At 41.5% G+C, this 24837-nt stretch overlaps 1 protein-coding gene across 1 annotated transcript in view; it reads left to right on the top strand.

The window, feature by feature from the left end:
- The first annotated feature begins 6717 nt into the window (after nt 1–6717).
- MSH2 (mutS homolog 2) overlaps nt 6718–24837 on the top strand; it is a 57720-nt gene continuing 39600 nt past the window's right edge. The window contains exons 1-4 of the mRNA XM_070429160.1: nt 6718–6968; nt 17718–17872; nt 20245–20523; nt 22430–22576. Coding sequence (XP_070285261.1) covers nt 6758–6968; nt 17718–17872; nt 20245–20523; nt 22430–22576 — 792 coding nt within the window. The 5' untranslated portion in view covers nt 6718–6757. The remainder of the gene's footprint in view (nt 6969–17717; nt 17873–20244; nt 20524–22429; nt 22577–24837) is intronic.

Consider the following 24837-nt stretch of genomic DNA (forward strand, 5'->3'; position numbering starts at 1 on the left):
ATCAAATTTCCTAGTATATACATAATAGTTTTAGAAATCTTCTGAATGCTAACTACAAATTGGAGTTCTGCATGAGTCATGCATATTCAATATAAAATGTATAACATGTAACCTCATAGAAAAATCAGTTTTATTAAGAATGAATCTTGAAACAGCCCCGGTGTGGTAGGGACAACCCCGGTGAGGTTGAAACGGCCCCGGTGAGGTCGGGACGGCCCTGGTGAGGTTGAAATGTCCCCCGTGAGGTAGGGACGACCCCGGTCAGGTCAAAACGGCCCCGGTGTGGTAGGGACAACCCTGATCCGGTTGAAACGGCCCCGGTGTGGTAGGGACGACCCCGGTGAGGTTGAAACGGCCCCCGTGAGGTAGGGACGGCCCCCGTGAGGTAGGGACGGCCCCCGTGAGGTAGGGACGGCCCCGATGAGGTTGAAACGGCACTGGTGAGGCTTAGACGGCCCTGGTGAGGTTGAGACTACTCCAGTGAGGTTGGGACAAATAAAGGGGACCAGTATGGACTGATGAACAGGGGTAGATACAGAAGCAGAGCAACATTGAACAGAATGTTAAACTACAGTGGGGAGCCTGGGGAGGGTTGTGGGGGGGATTAAGAGACCAACTGAAGGACTTATATGCATGCATATAAGATTAACCAATGGACACAAGACACGGGGCGGGGGGTAGGGGGTGGGGGAATGTCAAGGGGGGGAAAAAAGGAGACATATGTAATACTCTTTGTAATACTTTAAGAAATAAAAATTATTAAAATATTTTAAAAAAAACAAAACACAAATAATAAAAGTATAAAGAAATCATAAAAAAAAAAAAAAAAAGAATGAATCTAAAGATTCTGCTTTAGACAAATTGGCATTTTGGCAAATATACCTTGAAGGCAGAATTGATAGAAAATGTTGTGAACCATGAATTCTATGGTTGGTCAAGTTAGAAGCACCAGTTTTTCAACATGTATATAATGAATAATTATGGTACAAATATACAGGGTAGGGCAAAAGTATGTTTATAGTTCATATGGAAAATAATACAAAAATTAATAAAGAATAATACAAGAATAAACTTTCACATACAACTGTAAACCTACTTTTGCCCCACCTGGTATTTTATATGAAGTTAAATATTTTCCTTTTGATAGGAAAATTTTAAAAATACTATGAAAATAACATGAAAGAAAATGTAAAAAGTATATTTAAGCATGATTTTTATCCCATCTGTAGTAGGTAGAATTCTAGGATGGTCCCCAAGATTTCTTACCCTGGATGTATATGCTCTATACTGTATACATCATTCCCAATATTAAATTACATTATATAGCAAAGATGAAGGGATTTTGTAGATATAATTAAGAACCCTAATCAGTTGACTGAATTCAAAGGGAGGTTACTGTGGGTGGGCCTGACTTAATCAGATGATGCTTTTGAAAGAATGTATAAAGGTGAACAGCAACAGCAGAGGTGCTCTCCTGTTAGCCTTAAAGCAAACTGCCATATTGCAGAGAGGCTCACCTATCAGGAAACTCCCAGCAGACTCTTGGGGCTGAGGCCTCAGTCTCAGAGCCATAGGAACTGAATTCTGCCAAAAACCAGTGAGCTTGGAAGAGACCCCAGCTCCAAATGACATCATAGCCCTGGCTGACATCTTCAGCAATCTTTAAGACCCCGAGAAAAGGACCCAGTTATGCTATGCCTGGACTCCTGACCCATGGAAACAGATAAATGCTTATTGTCTTAAGGTGCTAAATATGGTTATTTCTTATACAGTGATAGAAATGGACATAGAAAGTGACAAGAACTTTAAAGACAATAGGAATAGCAGATGTAGGGAGCAGCCCCACTACCTTAGGGCTGAGATAGGGCAGCACCCAAGGAAGGGACCTTTAACTGCCCCTCAGCCCCACACATACCCTGGGACCCAGAGTTTGAGGGAGAGACAGAAAGGTCGCTGCAGTATGCCACTGGCATCACTGGAAAGTCAGTCTTGTGAAACTTCATGAAAATCTTCCCTCTAAAATAGGAGTCATCAAACTATAGCCTACAGGCTGGCCCGTCACCAGTTTTTATACAGCCCAGAAGCTAGGACTGGTTTTTGCGTTTTTAAATGGTTAGGGGGAAAAGAATATATTGTGATAAGTGAAAATTAGATGGAATAAAAATTTCAGTGTCCATAAATAAAGTTTTATTGTTTACATAAGGTGTGTGGCTTTTTCAAACTACAACGGTAGAGTTGAGTAGTTGGGACAGAATCTATCGAGGGGATCTGTCCTTTACAGAGAAAGTTTGCTGAACCGGGCTCTAGGGTGCTGGGGAAAGCTCTTTATAGGGAGCTGTCTCACCAGACACCAAAGCCACTCTATAAAGCTACCTTTTATAGTTGGGGTGTGGGGCAGGTTCTCAAGTTGCCGGAGGACCAGCATTGTGCTGGAGAAGCCACCCATGCTCAAGGGCTGGATGATGGAGAAGGCCTGGGTCTGCAGGAGCTGGGCACTGGGGAAGCCAACCGTGCTGCAAGGGAAACTACACTCTCCTCTTGCAGTGTCTCTCCAGCGCCCTCTACTGACAAAGCTTCAGATCCATTTTTTTTTTTTTTTTTATATTTATCTTTATTGATTTCAGAGAGGAAGGGCGAGGAAGAGATAGAAACATCAATGAGAGAGAATCATTGATCGGCTGCCTCCTGCACTCCCCCTACTGGGGATCAAGCCCACAACCTGGGCATGTGCCCTTGGCCGGAATTGAACCTAGGACCCCCCAGTCCGCAGGCCAATGGTTTATCCACTGAGCCAAACCAGCTAGGGCAGATCCATTTTTACAGAGCCGGCAAAAGGTGGGTTTGGAGCTAAGTGGCACACTGTAACCCAATGCCCTCTACTTTCAGTCTGATCTCTAATAAAGCTACTCTTGCAAAGTTCAACAACTGACCTGCTAATGGCCAGTGGCCTTTTTACCCGCAGTGTTTCATCATTTGATCTCTCCACAGCTTATCACCACGTTGCCTGCTCCATGTCCTACCCCAGTATGTTGCTTGCACATTTTCTCTGGCTTCATTGACCTTAGTCTCCTCTGGTTGTTTTCCTCTTCCCCCAACTCTGAAATACTGATGTCCTCAGGATTTATCTTTACTTTTATTTTTCCTCTTTTTTCTTCCTGGAGGATTTCAGCCATTCCCTTGTCTTAGCCTAGATCAGTGGTTGGCAAACTCATTAGTCAACAGAGCCAAATATCAACAGTACAACGATTGAAATTTCTTTTGAGAGCCAAATTTTTTAAACTTAAACTATATAGGTAGGCACATGGTTATTAACTTAATTAGGGTACTCCTAAGCTGGCCTTTCCTAAAAACATCCTCAATCTGATTGAGGTACATTCGCTGAGATCAACCCCTTCCAACTCTCCCATCCACACTCGTCTTGTATACTTGTTTCATCTATCTCCTTTCGTTCATCCTCTCTATATCTCCAAACCATCTCAACATACCTTTCTCAATCCTCGACACTACATCTTCTTTCACTCCACAACATTCCCTGTACGTACGCACCCGCACATGGTATTTTGTGGAAGAGCCACACTCAAGGGGCCAAAGAGCTGCATGTGGCTCAAGAGCCACGGTTTGCTGACCACTGGCCTAGATGATAATAGAAATCTCATCTCCATTTCTGCTCTTCACCCTGAGCTCTACACTAAACTGTGTTTCACTTAACCAGCCTTTAATCTCACCATCTTTCTTCATAAACCGAGTGTCTCTTGTGTTCTCAGAATCAGTTAACGACATCACCAGGCATCAAGTCCCTCTTTTCTCTCTTACCTTCTCTGATCCTTTAATCATCGGGCCCTGTGATTCTCCCTCAGAAATAATGTTCCTCTAATGTACCTTCTCTTACACATTTTCACTGGTCTCTTAACCACCAAGCTATTCTCTCTCTAGCCCAAACCCCACATTGCTCCCAGAATTATTTGCCTAAAGCTGATCATAGCATTTTATACAACATGGGAATTTACTAGTCTCACCTGCCAGAGGGGTATACAAGGCCTTTCACAGTCTGGCCCTATAGTGGGCACTCTTTCCCCTTTTGGCTGTCCAGTACCCCATTACCTCTTCAATTTGGGGAGAATTCTGTGTATGGTATTAGTGAGAGACAGTTCTCTGCCTTCCTTTGCAGAAGTTTAAGCATAGAGATCCTCCCTCTGCTCTCAGTAGCCAGGGCACAGGGACCCTCAGGTAGGACTTGGAATCTTAAGATAAAAAGAAGGAAAAACAATTGAGAAAACACTATGGGCACCAATGGGGTGAGACCAATGGCAGCCATAGGAGTGTTCCAGGGGTGGCATCCCAGCCCTTGGCCTCAGATGGTGTCATCTAGCTATGGTTGCTCTGTATGTTGCCTCCCTTGGTTCTTTCCCCTCCGCTATCAATTTTTGGTTCCAGACTTCACCATTTGCCTGGATTAATATAATTTTTGGCTTCCCTAATACCAAGCTCTTCCCACTCTCAAGCTTCTGTGTATACCTAGCATTCTCAGAACAATTGAAATCTGGTCACAATCGACTTTATTTCGCATTATACCCTCTACGTAGTCAAGGCACAACTTAAGCCCCCTTTCTTCCATAAAGCCTTTCTTAACAGATTAGCCTTAGCTCTTCCTACTTCTTTCGATATGAAGGGGATCAGGATATGGCACCCCAAAACATGCCACTTTGGCATAAGGATTATTTTGAGCTGAAAGCAATTGAGAATCAGCAGTTGCAGGAAAAGTTCTCTGCCCTCCCCTTACCTTTCTAAAAGCAGGGCATAGCCTGGCCGGTATGGCCCAGTGGTTGAGCATCAACCTATGACCCAGGAGGTCACAGTTCGATTCCTGGTCAGGGCACCTGTTGGGGTTGTGGACTCCATCCCCAGTAGGGGGCGTGCAGGAGGCAGCCAATCAATGATTCTCATCATTGATGTTTTTACTACTAGGTGGACGCTCAACCACTGGGCAACACTGGCTGGGCAAAAATATATATTTCTTAATACCCAACTCCAAGGACCCTTTTTAGTCTTCCTCTCTCTGAAACTGCAGCTTCTGACATGGTTGACAGCAGAGGGACAAGTTTGTGTTGGAGTCACAAGTGTTGAGAGGGAAGGGGAATTTTATTGCCCTAGATCCGTGGTCGGCAAACTGTGGCTCTCGAGCCACATTCGGCTCTTTGGCCCCTTGAGTGTGGCTCTTCCTAAGCCTTAGGAGTACCCTAATTAAGTTAATAACAATGTACCTATCTATATAGTTTAAGTTTAAAAAATTTGGCTCTCAAAAGACATTTCAATCGTTGTACTGTTGATATTTGGCTCTATTGACTAATGAGTTTGCCGACCACTGCCCTAGATCATAGAGTTTGGGTGAGGGGAGGGAGAGTGGCGGGAAGTAGCATTGCTGAGTAGTCAAATGATGCAAATTTTGTCGGCTTCCTGCCTCGAAAGGTATTTTAATTTTAACATGTGGGTCAATGGCTTTTTAACTGAGTTGATAATCAGGCATTCCTAGGGAGCTTTTTAAGAGATCCCAAGACCCCACCCACATTCAGAAATTCCAACCCATTGTATGTGGGTGGGACCTGGGAATTCGTTTGAAAACCCCGCCACCCTACTGGTCATTCTATTTGCTGAATCAGGGTTTGGGGCAGCTTCCTAGGCTTTCTTGGCAGAAGGGAAGCCAAACAGGAAAGTGTAATACTTTTCTAAGGCAGGTAACTGTGCGGGACAGGGCCTCATTCAGGTCTTTGATCAACATTTAAAAAAATTTCAACCCCACTTCCCCATCGTTGTTTTTTTTTAACTGAACGCTTATCTTCTAACATTTAGTTTACTTACTGTATTACCTAAAGCCATTCACTAGAATTAAGCACAAAGGCACTGTTTATTTTACTAGTAATCTTTAGATCCTAGAAGAGTCTGGTATATAAACATTTTCAAATTAATGAATCAACCAAGGAGTGAACTAAATGGCTAGTGTGAAGCAATAAGGAGGTTGTGGAGAATAAACCTGTAATCTTATTATTTATTGATTTTAGAGAAAGTAAGGGAGGAAGAAACATCCATTTTTGTTGTTCCACTTAAGTTATGCATTCATTGGTTGCTTCTTGTAGGTGCCGGGACCCTGGGGGTCAAACCCTCAACCTTGGCGTATGGGGAGGACGCTCTAAACTACTGAGCTACCTATCTGGCCAGGGCTTTAGATTTGTAATCCTGATGCTGGCAGTTTACTTAAAAAGGAAAAGGGAGGCAGTTGGGGGAGGAGGGAGCAAGTTTAAAAAACTACTGGGAATGGAGAAGACCAGTTTTTCCTTGTTTTCAAGTTTCTTTCTGATTCCACTTCCATGCTTCCGGGTACGTAAAAAAACGCAAAACCTGCCAGTACGTCCCACCTAATCGCTCTCCCTGGCTGCTGTCCATCCACCGGGACCCCAGCCCCTTGAGTCGAAAAAACCGGGGAGAATATTATCTTCAGGATGAGCGCCTGCCCGGTCCGCACACGACCTAGGCTCACGCAGGCGCAGTAGGCAGTCACCTGCGTGCGCGGGAAGCTGGGCCGCGTCCGTTTGTGATTGGCTGCGGCAGCGGACTCCCACCCACCGAAACGCAGAGCCGGATGCTGATTGGTCGGGCTGCAGAGGCCGGACGCTGCCCGGGGGGCGAGGGAGGGGAGGCGGGAAACGGCTTGGTGGGTGTGGGGTCGCGCAGTTCCTCCGCCGGGCTGTGGAGAGGTTCGGCAATGGCGGTGCAGCCGAGGGAGACGCTGCAGCTGGAGAGCGTGGCGGAGTATGCGTTCGTGCGCTTCTTCCAGGGAATGCCGGAGAAGCCGAGCACCACGGTGCGCCTCTTCGACCGGGGCGACTTCTACACGGCTCACCGGGAGGATGCGCTGCTGGCCGCCCGGGAGGTGTTCAAGACGCAGGGGGTGATCAAGTACATCGGGCCGGCAGGTGAGAACTCGACGGCCGGGGCCGCAGGGACCCTGCGGAGGGGGCTCTGCTCAGGCAGTGGGCGGCCCGCGGGCTCGGGCGAGGAGGGCCCGGGGTTGGGGATGTGGGTGCCCCGTGCGAAATTGCGCTTTTCTCCGGCCCCCGCCTGGCCGGGTGGGGCGCCCCCGCCCCGAGTCTGTTCCTCTGCAGCCGCCCCAAAGCCGAACTTATAACGAACACGTAGGGAGCGTTTTAATGGTTCGGTTTCACGGCATTCGGGTGGGTCTGTGCCCTCCGCCCCCACGTGGGTCCTGTGACTCATCATAAGCAACGCCAAGTCTCTATTCTATAAACACGGGTTCAGAAGTGAGATTAGACTAGAGGTGTGTTTGGGAGACCATTTTATGTCAACACCGTTTTGCTCCCACTCGGCTTGTACCGCCGGGGCAGCGCCGGAGCCTGGGAAGGACTGTTGGGAGCAGTGTTGCCAAGTGGTCAGGACCCGGTACTTTGTCTGGAGCCAGGTTACCTGCGTGAAAGTGGCCGCTCCTCCACGTATTAGCTGTGCCCGTGGGCTAGTCATGCCTGCTTGTGCCTCAGGTCAGCATCCAGTGCCCTCTGTAACTCGGCCCATCTCTCCAGCATCATCTCCCCGGAAAGCCACAGACTTCTCACCGGTGTGGGCTAGGTGTTCTGTACGTTTTATGCGGATCTCTTTCCTCCCTGGCTCCATTGTGATGGTGGGAAGAGCATGGGGCGGGGGGAGGAATAAGGAGGTGTGGATTTCTCCTCTTGCTGTTGCCACATGCAAATTGGATGTTACGGACAAAAGATTGATTAGGTGGGGATTTCTTGAGTGCTGGCGTGTCAGCCAGGGTTGTGGACACCCGGAGTACATAGATGAAAAGGCAGTATCCCTGCCTTCCCAGTGCTCACTCTAGTGGAGCGCAAGGCATAAGTAATTACAATTCAAGGTGAAGAACTGGGCGTTGCATGATCCACAACAAGTTGTTGAAGAGGTATAGCGGCAGGAGTACCAAAGACTGGAGCCATCAGAAGAGGCAGTGTATGAGAGGCTAAATTCCACTCGAGCCTTGAAGAACAAGGACTTTATTTACTAGGGAGAGGGCCTGAGAAGAGGTAGATCGGTGTTGCAGGAGCAGAAAGTGATGAGCGAGGAGAGTGGCCCAGGTAGGTGGGGTCAGATGATAAAAGGCTTTTTATGTTGTGCGAGTGAGATGCTAGGATTTTATGTTGTAGGTGAGCAGTGAGAGTTCTGAAGACTTAATTTAAGGTGGAGTGGTGTGGAGGATGGGGCAGAAGGAGCAATGTTAGAGGCATGGGGACCAGTTGAGACCAGAGGTAGTGTTACGGTGGCTTCATAGTTAATGACTATGAATTACTTTCCAGGCTTAAAGTGATAATATGATTCCTTATATTCTAGGCTAGTACACTTTTCTTGTCTTTGCTTTTTTTTTGTGTGTGGTTTAGAATAATTTAAGCATTTAAAATGTAAAGTTCTAAATGTACTTGTATGTTTGTATAAATTGGATAACTGATTTTTCTAAGTACCTGTTAATACAAATAGTTGGTGGTGGTTTTTTTGTTTTTGTTTTTTTGTCTAATTTAGATTATGAAAGGAATAATGGATGGATGGTAAGCATTACATCCATTTATTGGGAAGGAAATTTAGTATGAGCATCCAGGTATCTTTAATATTGGAGTGTAGATTTTGTTTTTTTTGAAGTACAATTTCCATTTATTTTTTCCCCCAGAGAACTTTCCGCTCCTTAAAGACTTAGCTCCTTACATGGGCTTTTGGTGGAGGTCGTGGGGCAGCACCCACAGGTCTAAATCGCGGTGGTGGGTGTTCGGTCCTTCCGGGCTTCATGAGAACAATTCCTGGCTACCTTGCTGTGAATGGCATAGCTCACACAAGTAATTTAATTTCACATACAGCTTGGGAAGCACATAGGCGTCGACTGTCCCTAACGGCTGCGGCCTCTACTATGTTTCAGATGACAAGCTTCTTAATGGCCTTGTCCTTGGGCACACACCAGGCAGTTGGTGCAAGGAATAGCTGCACATGGCCTCGGCCTTTTTTGGCACGGCCATTATTCCTTCTTTTCTTGATCATCTTGGAAAGGAGGACCCGAGAGAGCTAGATTTTTTTTTTAACATAATTTTCCTTTTGTTGACCATGAAAGTTAAAATGTTGGTTTTTGCCAAGGACATTTCCAAGAATAGAATAACCTAGAAAGTCACCTCATCTTAATCCTATTGAGAATGTGGTTAAGGTGATTAGAAGTGAATGTGAGGCCTGGGCCAGGTTGCTCAGTTGGTTAGAGCTTGTCCCGATACCCCAAGGTTGTGGGTTCGATTCCTGGTCAGGGCACATACAAGAAGCAACCAATCCTATATAATAAAAGTGTAATATGCAAATTGTCTGACTGGGAGTTTGACCGCTCGCTATGACATGCGCTGACCACCAGGGGGTGGCGCAGAACATGGCAGGCATTGACAATGTGGCAGTGGCAGCAGTGCCGGTGTGGCAGGACCGCGGTGGGATGGTGGAGCAGGTGAGCAGGTGGTGCCAGGCCAAGGTGGGTGCGAGCGCCCTGCCGATTGCCCCGCAGATAGTGACCAGTGGTGGGGGGAAGGGCTGCTGCCTGGCTCCCAAGCCCTGAGGGAGCCCAATGGGGGGGGCCTGATCTATCACTCCACCCCCCCAGGCGTGATGGTTGAATAGGTGAGGGGGCGGTGCCAGGCCATGGCGGGGTGCCAGGTGGGGCTGTGGGGCTGTGAGGCGGGGCCAGATTCCCGCATGCTGGGGTCCAACCCCAGCAGGTCCAGGGGTCCCCAAAGGTGTGGACGGAGTCGGCGAAGAATGAATGACACAGAGACAGCATTTCAGTTGATCAGCAGCCTAGCCAGGATCTCTAGCCAGGAACTCCAGCCAAGTTCTGGTCAGGATCTCCAGCGAAGTTCTGGCTAGGATCTCCAGCCAAATTCTGGCCAAGTTCTGGTTAGGATCTCCAGCCAAGTTCTGGTCAGGATCTTTAGCCATGTTCTCTCGGTAGATTCTCCAGCCAGGTTCTATCCAGGTTCTCATGCCATGTTCTGTCTAGGTTCTCCAGCCAAGTTCTGTAGCCAGGTTCTGTCCAGGATCTTTTGCCATGTTCTCTTGCTAGGTTCTCTCTCTAGGTTCTGTGTCTAGGTTCTGTCTTCTGTTGTCTTGTTACATCTGTATTTATACCAGTTGATTTTAATCCTATCAATTGCTATTCCAAAGATTAGGGCGTTTCTTATCTCCATTCCAGGGAGTAAAGATTATGTAGGTTAAGCGTGATTGTTCGTAGTTAAAGTGATTAACTACCCGCCTGGCACTTAGTTAAGGGGTTTTATTCCCTCCCTAACTTCAGGGGAAAATTCCTACCTGAGGAAACAACCTTTCTCAGAGAGGTGACCTTGGTTAAAACACATAGCACCAAGAAGGTGAGCAAACATATTAAGAACAGTATGCCATATACACCAGGTCCCTTGAAACATATGCTGTGCAGATGTTTCTTCTCTGCAGCGACTGTGTCAAGCAGCAAGGATGGACTGGCTCCCGGCACCCGCAGGCTACTGGGTGGGTGGGTGGGGGGACCCCCCCGCACGAATTCGTGCACTGGGCCTCTAGTGAATGCATAAGTAAGTGGAACTTCAAATCGATGTCTCAATGTCATTCTCTCTCCCTCGCTCCCTCCCTCTCTCTCTCTCTCTCCCCCCTCTACCTTCCTCTCTTTCTAAAAATTAATGCATTTTTAAAAATTACTCATTAAATAAAGAGAAGTGAATGTGAGTTATTCCCAAGGTTCTATTTCTTAGAGGTTTATGTCAAAGGCACATTATAGGTTAAGGATTGTCCTAACATTTATTTGATTAGGTTAATAAGAGTTCTAAATGATGGGTAAATTACTAGAAATTGGCTGAAATAGCTGAAAAAGGGAAAGGCTCAAAAAAAGTATCTTGGATCCCAAAAGCTTTTGGGATGTTTTGCAGTTTTTATTGTCCAAGGTAATATTTTTTATAATGTATGTTGATGTCAGGCTGCCAAAGTTACTTGTTTGTTGTTACTTGTTTCTTTACTATAGTTTAATATTATACCACCTGGGTAAAGGGTTAACAAAACCTTTTTCCTTGCTGCTCTGGAAATCAGATACGGTTAAGAAGGTTAGCCTGTTTCTGGGCAGCATTGCTTATTGCAAAAATGACCCCAGATAGGTAAATGACATCTGTACTCTAGAAACTATAAATACCTGGTGAGGATCCCTTGCACTCCCAGGCTTGACAAATTTTGGACCTGTCACCTTTCCCTACATTCTTTAGCAGTCAGTCTTGCTTCTGACTATTGAAAATAGATATCATTGGCCCTCCCTGGCCAGATAGCTCAGTTGGTTAGAACATTGTCCCCGATATACCAAGGTTGTGGGTTTGATCCCCAGTCAGGGTACATACAAGAAGCAACCATAAATAAGTGGAACAATAAATTGATATTTCTTTCTCTCCCTTCCCCTCTCTCTCTCCCTCCATACCCCCTCTCCCTCCCCCTCCCTCTCAAATCAATAAATAAAAATTAAAAAAATAAAAGAAAATAGATATCATTAGAAGAGAAGCTCTCAATTTCTTGCCCTCGAAGTTATAACATGTTTGTTGAGCTGTCGTTCACATACAATACTGTTCACCCACTTAAAGAACAGGATGGAGCAAAAGGAGGTTTACCATTGTTAGTACAAGAAACAGAGCTTATTTTGTATTATTATTTCTTAAGGGTTGTATTATTTTCCATATGAAAAACTGTAAACCTACTTTTGCCCACTCTACACAGTTCACTGGTTTTTAGTATATTCACAAAAGGAAGCAACTATTACACAACAAATTTTAAAACATTTTCATTGCCCCCCAAAAGAAACCCTTTATCCATTAACAGTCACTCCCCCTTATCCCCAATCCTTCCAATCCTTGGCAACCGCTAATGTACTTTTCATGTCCAGATTTGCTTATTTTATTATTTATTTATTTATTTTAAAAAAATATATATTTTATTGATTTTTTACAGAGAGGAAGGGAGAGGGATAGAGAGTCAGAAGCATCGATGAGAAACATCGATCAACTGCTTCCTGCACACCCCCCATTGGGGATGTGCCCGCAACCAAGGTACATGCCCTTGACCAGAATCGAACCTGGAACTCTTCAGTCCGCAGGCTGACGCTCTATCCACTGAGCCAGACCGGTTAAGGGCAGATTTGCTTATTTTAGACATTTCATTAACAGTTGTCCTTTGGCATGTGTAGGGGATTGGTTCCAGGACTCCTTCCCCATACCAAATTCCAGATGCTCAAGTCCCTTATATAAAACGGCATAGTATTTGCATATGTCCTAGGTACATCCTCCCATATACTTTAAATCACCTCTAGATTACTTATCTAAACAATGTAAATACTATGTAAATGGTTGTCATACTATATTGTTTAGGGAATAATGACAAGGAAAAAGTCTGTATATGTTCAATACAGACATAACCATTGTAGGAGTAACCACATAGTAAACAGCAACAATATCATCAACCCCCGCCCCCCCCCTGAATATTTTCCATCCAAGGTTGGTTCAGTTTGAGGATTTGGAACCACAGATAACAGAGGGCTGACTAAATGGAATCATACAATGTGTGTGGTCTTTGTGACTGGCTTTTTTTTTTTTTTTAAGTATGTTGATTTTTTTTTTTTTTTTTTTTTTAGAGAGAGAGGAAGGGACATCTATCAGCTGCCTCCTGCATGCCTCCCGCCGGGGATTGAGCCTGAAACCCAGGCATGTGTCCTGACTGGGAATGGAACCAGTGATCTCTTGGTTCATGGGTCGATGCTTAATCACTGAGCCACACCACTAAGGCCTGACTTTTTTCACTTGACATTATTTTATGGATGTACCATATTTCGATCAATTGATGGACACTTGGGTTATTTCTTTTTTGTTGTTAATCCTCACCTGAGGTTATTTTTTGCATTAATTTTTAGAGGGAGTGGAAGGAAAGGAGGGAGGGAGACAGAGGGGGAGAGAGAAAGAGAGAAACATCGATGTAAGAGAAACTCATGGATGGTTGCCTCCTGTACATGCCCCAACCTGGGTCAGGGATTGAACCTATAATCCCTGCAAGGTGCCCTTGATCGAAATCAAACCCGAGATCCTTCAGTGCATGGGTCGACAGAGCCTCCACATTATTTTTTAAATATTAATGTTATTAATTTTTATTGAGAGGAAGTGAGAGGGATAGAGAAATCGATGAGAGAGAAACATCATTGATTGGCTGCCTCCTGCACACCCCCTACTGGGGATCAAGCCCATGACACAGGCATGTGCCCTAACTGGGGATTGAACCATGACCTGGACACTCAACCAGATTGAGCCATGGCCGGGCATCCAGGTTGACATCCACATTCTTCTAGAAAAAGAATGTTGCACCAGCCTGAGGGTATTCTTTCTGCTATAACCAGGTGGAGGCTGGGTAGCTTTCTCTTCTTGTTCCTCTTATTTCACACCAGGAGATCAGTCCTACTTCCCAGCTGTTCTGACTGAAAGCATATGGTCTTAGCTCTTTTCCAGAAGTAGCTGCACTTCAGGTGCTTCTTGGTAAATATGACTTAAAATGCATTGCCATCCAATGTGTCTCAAAACCCCTTTGAGAGTAGTATCTTGGGAGGATAACGTTGGAGGTTGGGCAACTTAATCTGTAGGTTAGTAATGGAGGTAGAGGAGGCCTTGGGAGGGAGGGGAATCACCTATTCATTGCCTCGTTTCCCCACCCACTGTTAAGACATCACCACAGTAGTGAGCCTGTGTTCTGTTAAATGTGTCAGTAAAAAGACAACTATTGTTCTAGGTACTTGACTCGGGGCCAAGCAGATACTATTGATGTGCAAAGTAGTCAGGTGTAAGAATGGGGAGTGGTGATGCTTGCAGATCTGAGAGTGCTTGTTCATCCTGTGATAAGTATTCAAATTCAAATGCTGGCATATCTAACTGGACTGATTATGTAAGAGCTGTTAAAGAATTATGCCAGGTCAGTGTTTTTTTTTCCCTCCCCAGAATTGTTTTTGCTGGGTTGCACTTTATATTTTGCCTTAAAAATTGAAGGATGATATGAAAAACACTGTTTTGAAACTCATTGCCATATTTGCTAGAAGTTGCTGACTATATTCACAATGGTATTTTTAAGTGTTTCTGGGAGAAATTCCTGTTTGGTTTTGTATTAACTCTGGTTCATTGCTTTCCTCGAGCAAGTTTTTTTTTTTTGGATGTTTCATCATAGGAATACCTATGTGGAATTCATCTAGATGGGCTGATAGGGTTTGCCAATCATTCTGGTTTGCCTAGGAATGAGGGTGGCTTCTGGGATGCTGAACTTTCAGTACCAAAACTGGAAAAGTCTTGGGCAAACCAGCATGGTCCCCCTATGTTTTAGGCAAAAACAGGGAAGAATTAAAATGGAGCCTCTCGTTTCACCTTGTGGTTCTGAATCTGAGTATTAGTTGGGAGATGTGAGTCTGCTGCAACCTGGATAGGCCTTAATTCCTGCATATGCCTGTGAGAATGTGAGTACATGCCATGTTGAATATGATTCTAGAGTAAATATAATTTTCATTCAACCTGATTTTTTTCTTTTTGCTTTTTTCAACTTGTTTTTTTAAAAAATATTTTTATTGATTTCAGAGAGGAAGGAAAAGGGAGAGATAGAAACATCAGTGATGAGAGAGAATCATTGATTGGCTGCCTCCTACACTTCCCCTAGTGGGGATTGAGCCTGTAACCGGGGCATGTGCCCTGAATAGAACCAATTGAACCGTGACCTCCTGGTTCATAGGTCATGCACAACCACTGTGTTAGACCAGCCGGGCTCAAGCTTCTTTTTTTTATTAAAATTTTTATTTATTGATACGAGAGAGAGATTGATTGATTTGTTGTTCCACTTATTGATGCATTTTATTGGTTCACTAGAGGCCCGGTGCACGAAATTCGTGCACGGGGGGGGGGGGGGGTGTGCCTCATTCCAGCCTGTGCCCTCTTGCAGTCCGGGACCCATCAGGGGATGTCCGACTGACATGCGGAGTGGGCCTAAGCCGGCAGTCGGACATCCTTTGCACTGCTGTGTAGGTGGGAGAGGCTCCCGCCACTCCGCTACACTCGCCAGCCGTGAGCCTTTTATTATATAGGATTCTTTTGTGTGCCCTGACTGGGGATTGAGCCTGCAACCTTGGCACATCTAACCAATTGAGCTAGCCAACAAGGGCTTCAAGCTTCTTTTTGAAAAATCTGCACAGTTGGAAACTCTGGGCAAAAATATCCCTGCACTTCAGCAGTGGGTTGGAGCTGAGTAGCTGCTCTCAGACCTAGTGAGTCTAGATTCCTTTTTTACCTGATGTACTTTTCTCCTTTTGTCAGTTCTCACCATCCTATATGGTCTTTGTTGTAATTCATCCTTTGCTAATTTGTTACCTGCCTGATCCCTATATATCAGGGGTGGGCAACCCCTGGCATGTGTGCCAAACATGGCACACCAGTAACTTTTGCTGGCACGTGAAACCCTCTCTTAGAATCTCCCATTTACAATTTTTTTCTTAATATTGACTTTTTTATTTTTCAGATAAATTCAGTGTAGGTGCATCTTAGATAAATATATAATTTTACATAACATGTATACATTAAAAATAAATGTATTTTTCATCATCATATACTGTGTTTTTGTCGCTTGAATGAATTTTATTATTTCTTCAAGGTTCTTCACATACGTACACCTTAAGAGATATCAAGTAGACGTAACATGTTCTCAAAAAATTAGGGTTGGCATGCAGAAGAATTTTGAGTCAGAGATTGCTGGGTTTGGCATGCACTCACAAAAAGTTTGCTCACCCCTGTTATAGATCAAGCATGTTAAACTCACGGCCGGTGGGCTTAGCTGTGGCAACATTGATATTTTGGACGGAATAATTTGTTGTTGTGAGGGGTTATCCTTTGTATGGTTAATAGCATCCCTGCTTCTCACTAGATTCCATTAGTGTTCCCTTCCCTTAAATTGTGACAACCCAAATGTTCCCCAGACATTGCCACATGTCTGCTAGGGGAGCCAGATCACTTCTTGTTGAGGATTAATGATCCAAGATAAAGACCAGAAAGTTTGAAAACTATGTTGACTGGATAGGGGGGGAAAGTATATGCATTTGTACTTTATGGATGGTGGTGTTCATTGGCATAGCCAACCAGGGGGATAGTCTGGTGATATTTATAAAAATCACACATATCCTTTGATAAAATCCAATTTTAAGACTTTCATCACAGATAGACTCACATGTTTGGAGCGTGAAGCACAGACAAGGCTGTTCATATAGCAGTTATAATAACAAAGGCTAAAACCTATATGTCTGTGCATCAGTCAGAGACTAAATTATAGAACGTTCTTAGAGTCATTGGATTGTTTGCAGCTCCAAACTAAAAGAAGCTGATTAAGTATTGATGGAACAATCTTCAAAATATATTAAAATTAAAAACAACATCGAGATACAGAACAGTGTGTGTAATAATAACTATTTATGTAAAAGGAAAAAAGTAATGCTTTATTTATATTTGCTGTGTGTGCATGTGCTACATTTGAGAATATCCTATATAATAAAAGGATAATATGCAAATCGACTGAATGGCGGAATGGCTGGTCACTATGATGCGCACTGATCACCAGGGGGCAGACGCTCAACGTAGGAGCTGCCCCCTGATGGTCAGTGTGCTCCCACAGGGGGAGCACCACTCAGCCAGCCCAGAAACCAGGCTCATGGCTGGCGAGCGCAGCAGCGGAGGCCTCCGCAACAGTGCTAAGGATGTCCGACTAAGCTGTCAGTTGGACATCCCCCAAGGGCTCCTCGACTATGAGAGGGCACAGGCCAGGCTGAGGGACACGGACACACACACACACACACACACACACACTGCACCAATCTCATACACCGGGCCTCTAGTATATTTATAAACTGATAACACTATGCTGGTGACTTGGATGTGTAAGGGACAGTGGTGAAAAGGAAACTGTACTGCACCTTTTTGAACCTTTGAATTTTTAGCTATATGAATATATTACCCAGGGCATTTTATAGTGCATAACGACTAATTTTTATGAACCTTTTGAAAAATTAATTCCATTCCATACAAATACTGTATAGTTATTATATGGCTTGTGTTCAAAATTGTGAAAAATTATAAGAAAGAACAAGTAAAGTTAGCTATGTATTTTTACTCATTGTTTTCTCTTTATATCTTCTCAGTTTTTAATTTTAATTTACAGGCTTCACAGAAGCAGAAGGCTATGTCTGTTCACCATTTTAGAGAGAGGAAGGGAGAGAAATATATAGATAGAAACTTTGATGAGAAACATCATTGATCGACTGCCTCCTGCACGCCCCCTTTTGGGTATAGAGCCCAAAGCCCAGGCATGTGCCCCAAGAATCAACCAGTGAACCTCTTGGTTCTTGAGTCAGTGCTTGGCCACTGAGCCACACAGGCTGGGCTCTATTCACCATTTTATACTTCTCATTTACCAAAATCCTGAGGACATACAATAAGTGCTTGATTGAATGAATGAATTACTGAGAGAACCGTGTAGTTTTTGGGGGGATATATTGTGTTAGGTACTTGGAACACATTACTTCAAATTCTCAAATTTGTAACATTTTTAATATTTTTCTTTAGGAGCAAAGACTCTGGAGAGTGTTGTGCTTAGTAAAATGAATTTTGAGTCTTTTGTAAAAGATCTTCTTCTAGTTCGGCAGTATAGAGTTGAAGTTTATAAGAATAGAGCTGGAAATAAGGCCTCCAAGGAGAATGATTGGTATTTGGCATTTAAGGTAATTATCTTATTTACTTATTTATTTATTTATTTATTTATTCATTTTTTTACTTATTTATTTTTAAGCATAGAAAAAATTAAAGTCTAAGGAGATTTTTTATGTTTTAATATTTTAACCAGATGTGATAGTAAAATGCTTTGAGAAATTTTAATTTTTAGCATGTGATTTTTTAAAAACTATAGTTTAAAAGTAACTAGAAATTCAGTAAATCCTTGTAAGTATGAACACTGATCTTTGTCACTGTTCCTGAAAGATAAGTAATAAATAGCTGTTACATAAAGAATACAGCATTAAATAAAGATTTGATTTTACTGTCTGTGAAGTAATTTTACACAAATTTACAGTATTCCAAATATCTCACTTATACACATTTGTAATGTGTTTGTATCTTTGTATGTGCCTTTCTCCCATTAGATTGCAAGTTTTTGTAAGTCTGGGACTTTAATGGTGATCATGTTCTGTAACCCAGCAAACGTATGACTCTTTGTTGTTACTGAGTTCTATGAGGAATGAGATAGAAAACATCCTTTGTGGTACCCTCCATTTTTTATTAAAACTTTCAAGATATAGGCTAAAACTCTTAAGTAAAAGACCCACTTCTTTTAGTAAGCAATGAAAATTCCCATAGTGTAGAATGCTAAATTCTCTCAGATATAATCTTCAGTAAATGTCTAGTTTTACAAATGGAGTGGGGTTGGGAGGGGTAATGAAATGAAGGTCGAAAAATATTACATTTGAAGCAGCACCAACATCAAATGTTTAAATATTACATTAGACTCCACAAGAAAAAAACTCATAGAACTTTTTTAATTATTGATTTTTTTTTTTTTTTTTACAGAGAGGAAGGGATAGAGATAGAGAGTTAGAAACATCGATGAGAGAGAAACATCGATCAGCTGCCTCCTGCACATCTCCCACTGGGGATGTGCCCATAGAACTTTTTAAAAAAAGTATCTTAAGCCTGCCTGGTGAACATCAATCTATGCATTAGGAAGTCACGGTTCAATTTCCGGTCAGGGCACATGTCTGGGTCGAAGGTTCAATCCCTAGTAGGGGGTGTGCAGGAGGTGGCTGATCAATGATTCTCATCATTGATGTTTCTACCTCTCCTCCCTTCCTTCTGAAATCAATAAAAATAAAGAGTCGTAAGTTTAAGTGATTACCATGGTTATCAGTTGGTCACACCTCAGTCCTTTATGTCATCAGAATCTTTCAAGATGAACTGAAAAAATTTTTTTAAATTATTGATTTTAGGGAGAGAGAAAGAGAAACATTGATTTGTTGTTCCACTTAATTATGCATTCATTGTTTGACTCTTGCTTGTGGCCTGACTGAGGATTGAACCTCAAACCTTGGCGTATCAGGACAATGCTCTTATTAACTGAATTACCCAGTCACAGGGCAAGATGAATTCTTCTTTTTTAAGTGTATTTAAGGTGTGCTTCATAAGCTGTGTGTGTAAATTCAAAGCTTGTATGTGAAAATAGGATGTTTACATTTATGATTGAATTGGTGCTTTTTAAAAAATATCGATAATTTTTCTTTTTTGATCCAGATTTTAATCCATAGTACAGGAGATTTAGAATCATATTGTGAAAAGATAAATGATTATGATGCCAACCACATTTAAGAACAATTGATGGCTACTGATTGCTTTGACTATCACTGAGCCCATTTGAACTATTTGTAACTAGCTCATATTTTATTACCATGGTTGTCAGTTGCCTCAGAATGCCTCTGGTTGAGGTTTATAGTGTCACCACAGAATTGTCCAGTCAAAAGCAAAGAAACTTGACACTAATTAGTCTATGCAATCTTAAAGAGCTATTTCTAATCTTTCTGAAGTATTGAAAATAGGTCAAGGACCCTTTATTTGGAAAATCACTGATCCAGAATAATCTGCATTTTACAAATAGTATATTGATACAGAGAGACTTTTCAAAGTCAGTATTTAAGCTAAATAATAACTGCTCTTCTATGTGGAATAGCTACTTAGTGAAAATACTGATATGTGCAACCCATGGGTAGTTTGGCAGAATGTAGAAATTTAAGCCTAGCATTGACAGGATGATCACTTTGGGTTCCTTAATGATTGTGTGTATATAAACTCAGTTGCCAAATTACAAACTGAAAATCACTTGATACAGTTAATTTTAGATATGTCCAAGTGCTCTGAAAATATGTGGAAAAGTATGGGTACTTTATTGAACATTGGTGATAATTATTGGAATATATGGTTATAAGCTTTTTTTTTTTTTTTTGTAAAAATCATTTTGTTAAATTCATCCAGGTTGGGTAATTCTTGTTTGTTAGTAAAATTTTAAAGTACATCCAGTAGTTTCTTAAACTTTTTCTTTGTTATTGCTTAGGCTTCTCCGGGTAATCTTTCTCAGTTTGAAGATATTCTCTTTGGTAACAATGATATGTCAACGTCCATTGGTACTGTGGGTGTTAAAATGTCTACAGTTGATGGCCAAAGACAAGTTGGAGTTGGGTATGTTGACTCCATACAAAGGAAGCTAGGACTGTGTGAGTTCCCCGATAATGATCAGTTCTCCAATCTGGAGGCTCTCATGATTCAAATTGGACCAAAGGAATGTGTTTTACCAGGAGGAGAGACTGCTGGAGACATGGGGAAACTGAGGCAGGTAAGAGACTTGGTCTAGTGACAGAGGTGAAACCAAGCCTAAGAAAGGCTCTAATTAACATGATATTATTTAAGGAAAAGAATAATTTAAAAGTGTCTAATTTCAATAATGCTTTATTTTGAGGAATGTCTTGATTTTTATGTTTGACAGAAATTTTGTGTTTAATGGGACTTTAGAATAAGCTGTTTTTTATTTAAGACTTGGTCTACTTCAGATCATTTCCCCTCTCTTCCTTCCTCCCTCCTTAAAGAGTAACAGAATGGAAGCCATAGAGGGTTCAAATCAACTCACAATGCTTTCACAGTTGAGGGGAAAAACAAGGTGATTTTAAAAACTCCACAGTTTATTATTGTATCTCTCATGGATTTATCAAATAAATATGATGCAGTTCTTCAGGACTATTATTATTTTTAGATTTTATTTATTTATATTTTTTTCCATCACCATTTATCCCCCCTACATCCCTTATTTCCACCCCACCCCCCCTTTCCCTCACAGTCACCACACTGTCAGGATTATTAGTATTTATTTTTTTTACAGACTTTAAAAATTTATTTTTAGAGAGAGCGGAAGGGAGAGGGAGAGAGAGAGAGATCCATGTGAGAAGGAATAATCAATCAGCTGCCTCCTGCACACACCCCTACCAGGGATTGAGCCTGTAACCCAGGCATATGCCCCGACCAGGAATCGAACTGGCAACCTTTCAGTGCATGGGATGACACCCAACCAACTGAGCCATATCAGCCAGGGCAGGATTTTTTTTGATAGTTCAGGTGGAACTTTAGCTGATTTTAAAAAAATTTAATTAATTTATTTTTATTGTCTAAAGTTTTACATAAGTCTCCTTTTTCCCCCAATTACCGGCCCCCCCCTCCCCAAGCCATTCCAACCCCGGCAAGCCCCCACCGCACCAGTGTCTGTGTCCATTGGTTATGCTAATGTGCATGCATACAAGTCCTTTGGTTGCTCTCTATCCCCTCCCTCCACTGCCTAGCTGATTTTTTAAACAAAATTTTGATTGTGCCATTTGTATAAGTGTATGGTTTATTAGATATTTCTTAAGGGCTGTTGTATTGCCCAAGGGTTCTTTTATTTTTGTGGGCCTCAAATACCATAAGAACTGGGCATTTTTAGCATAGATAGAATCTAAACAGTTTTCTTTTTTTTAAATATATTTTATTGATTTTTTTACAGAGAGGAAGGGAGAGGGATAGAGAGTTAGAAACATCGGTGAGAGAGAAACATCGATCAGCTGCCTCCTGCACACTCCCCACTGGGGATGTGCCCGCAACCAAGGTACATGCCCTTGACCGGAATCGAACCTGGGACCCTTGAGTCCGCAGGCTGACGCTTTATCCACTGAGCCAAACCGGTTAGGGCTAAACAATTTTCTAAGAGTATTACTCTGTTAAGATTTTTTTTACCTTTGGGAATATTTTTTAAAAGCGTTATGTGAACATAATTTTAAATATCCATGAAAATTTAGTACATATATATATATATATATATATATGTAATATATTTTTATTTATTTCAGAGAGGAAAGGAGAGAGAGATAGAAACATCAATGATGAGAGAGAATCATTTATCGGCTGCCTCGTGCATGCCCCCTACTGGGGATCGAGCCCACATCTGGGCATATGCCCTTGACTGGAATCGAACCTGGGACCCTTAAATCCCCAGGCTGACGCTCAATCCACTGAGCCAAACCAGCTTGGGCTAGTTTATATATTTTTAAAATACTTGTTCATACATATATATTTTAGCAATATCTTGCATGTAGTATGAAAATTTAAGGTGGGTTAATAATTTGTTAGATATTGTCACTTTATATTTTGTCAGTGTTACAGTTTTCCTTTTCTTACAGCTTTTCTCAAAGTAATTTAAAATATTTCTTGTAAAATAGGTTATTCAGAGAGGAGGAATTCTGATCACAGAAAGAAAAAGAGCTGACTTTTCCACAAAAGATATTTATCAAGACCTTAACCGGTTGTTGAAAGGCAAAAAGGGAGAACAGGTGAATAGTGCTGTCTTGCCAGAAATGGAGAATCAGGTATGTGAATTACAATGTGAATTTGTCTTAATTTTAATAGTGACTTTTTAAGAATGCTACTTCTGTCACATTTATCTCAAACCTAAACTGTGGGTCACAGATATTAAGCTTATTTTTATGATGAAGCTTGAGAAAAACTCAAGGAAATGACTAGAAAATTTTAAACATAACCTTAAACATAATTCTATAATATTTATAGAATCTTTAAATAATATATAATATTATAGAAATATAATATTTATAGAAATATCTCTGGGACAAGGAAGAGTTTTATTGGATTCATGTGAAAGAGCCTGATTACTGTCACTTAAGTGTGTGAGAAAGCTTATTGACTAGAGGGGGGAAAAGACCTATCAAAGCTTTATAATTTACAAGCTGTAGAATCATTTATAAATTACTTCTGAGAGGCAGTTTCATTACATGCTAAATAAGGTTAAAAATACCAGTCTTTAAGGATTGTTATGGAGATTAGAAAGTACAGGGGTGAAAATATATACAGCACAAAACAATTGCATAATAAAAATTACATTTAAACAAGTTGGCTCAAAAATTGGCACTAGTTATAATGTTTTCAGTGGTAGAAATGAATATGCATAATAATGTAATTTATGGCATTTTCAATGGTTAAAGTTTATCTTACTGTTCAACTCTTTGAGGTGGGTATGGCTTGGGAGAGGTATTTTTATGGTAAAATATTGGAAGCTCTTGACAAGATGTTTGTGGAGTAAAATGAAGTAAAATGGAAAATTCTGTTGTATATTTAAATAAGAGAACAAACTTTGTAATTTTCAGAGTAGATTTCAAACTCGAACGACCTGAGACTGTTATGACTACCATGATTTTGCAGTGATTATCAGATAATAGTTTGGTCCTTATAAACTGAGTTTATCCTTTTTACCTTTTTTTGGTGACATAATGAAAAGCCAGTATGTATGAGCAATAATTTCAATATTAGAGAAACTTATCTCTCTGTTGAAAATATGAAGAAGCTTTTAGGGTACAAGAAACTTTATATCTGTGTCTTCTGGTGACAGGAGATTCTTGTGGCAACCTTATACATTTGTTGGAGTTTGGCAAGGGCAGAAAGATAACTATGTTATCAATTAGGAAAAATATGTTCATTTATAATGAATCTAGTATCAAGTATATTTCAATAAGTAGAATTTGTCGTTGGGCTATCATTTACTCTGCTGAACTTCTTATTTTATGTTCAGTACCGTTACACCTTGGAGATATTGCAGGTTCAGTTTAGACCACTACATAAAGTGAATATGTGAAAAAGTGACTCACACATTTTTTTGTTTCCCATTGCTTATAAAAGTTATGTTTACACTATAGTCTATTAAGTGCACTATACTCTATATAGAGTATAGTTTACACTATACTCTAGTCAATTATACCTAAAAATAGCACATACCTTAATTAAAATATACTTTATTGCTAACATGCAATATTGCTATTATTTGAGCCTGCAGGGAGTTGTAATCTTTTTGCTGGTGGAGGGTCTTGCTTTGATTTTGATTGCTGCTAACTGTGGCTGTTGAAATTTCTTAAAATAAGAACACAATGAAGTTTGCCACATTGATTCACTTTTTCTTTCATTAATGATTTCTCTATACCTTGCAATACTATCTGATAGCACTTTACCCCCAGTAGAACTTCTTTCAAAATTGGAATCCTTTGCTGTCATTTTAACAGTCTTCCCAGCATCTTCACCAGGAGTAGGTTCCATCTCAAGAAACCATTTTGTTTGCTCATAGGTAAGAATCAATTCCTCATCTGATAAAAGTTTCATCATGAGATTGCAGCAATTCAGTCACATCTTCAGGCTCCACTTCTAATTCTAGTTCTGTTATTTCCACCACATCAGCAATTACTTCCTCCACTGAAGTCTTGAACTTTTCAGTCATCCTTGAGTTTGAGTCATCCTTCCAAACTCCTGTTAATGTTTATTTTCACCTTTTCCTATGAATTAGGAATGTTCTTAATGATATTTAGAATAGTGAGTCCTTTCCAGAAGGCTTTAAATGTACTTTGCCTAAATCCATCACAGGAATCACTATTAATGGCAGCTATAGCGTTATGAACTGTATTTCTTAAATAATAAGACTTGAGAGTTGAAAATATTCTTTAATCTGTAGGCTGCAGAATGAATGTTGTGTTAGGCATAAAAACAACATCAGTCTAATCAGTATACGGCCATCAGAGCTCTTGGGTGACGGAGGCGCATTGTCAGTGAAAAAAAAATATATATATATATT

The sequence above is a fragment of the Myotis yumanensis genome, unplaced genomic scaffold (assembly GCF_028538775.1).
Source record: "Myotis yumanensis isolate MYYU_CA2020_CCGP unplaced genomic scaffold, mMyoYum1.0.hap1 SCAF_11, whole genome shotgun sequence".
Classification (NCBI taxonomy): Eukaryota; Metazoa; Chordata; class Mammalia; order Chiroptera; family Vespertilionidae; genus Myotis; species Myotis yumanensis.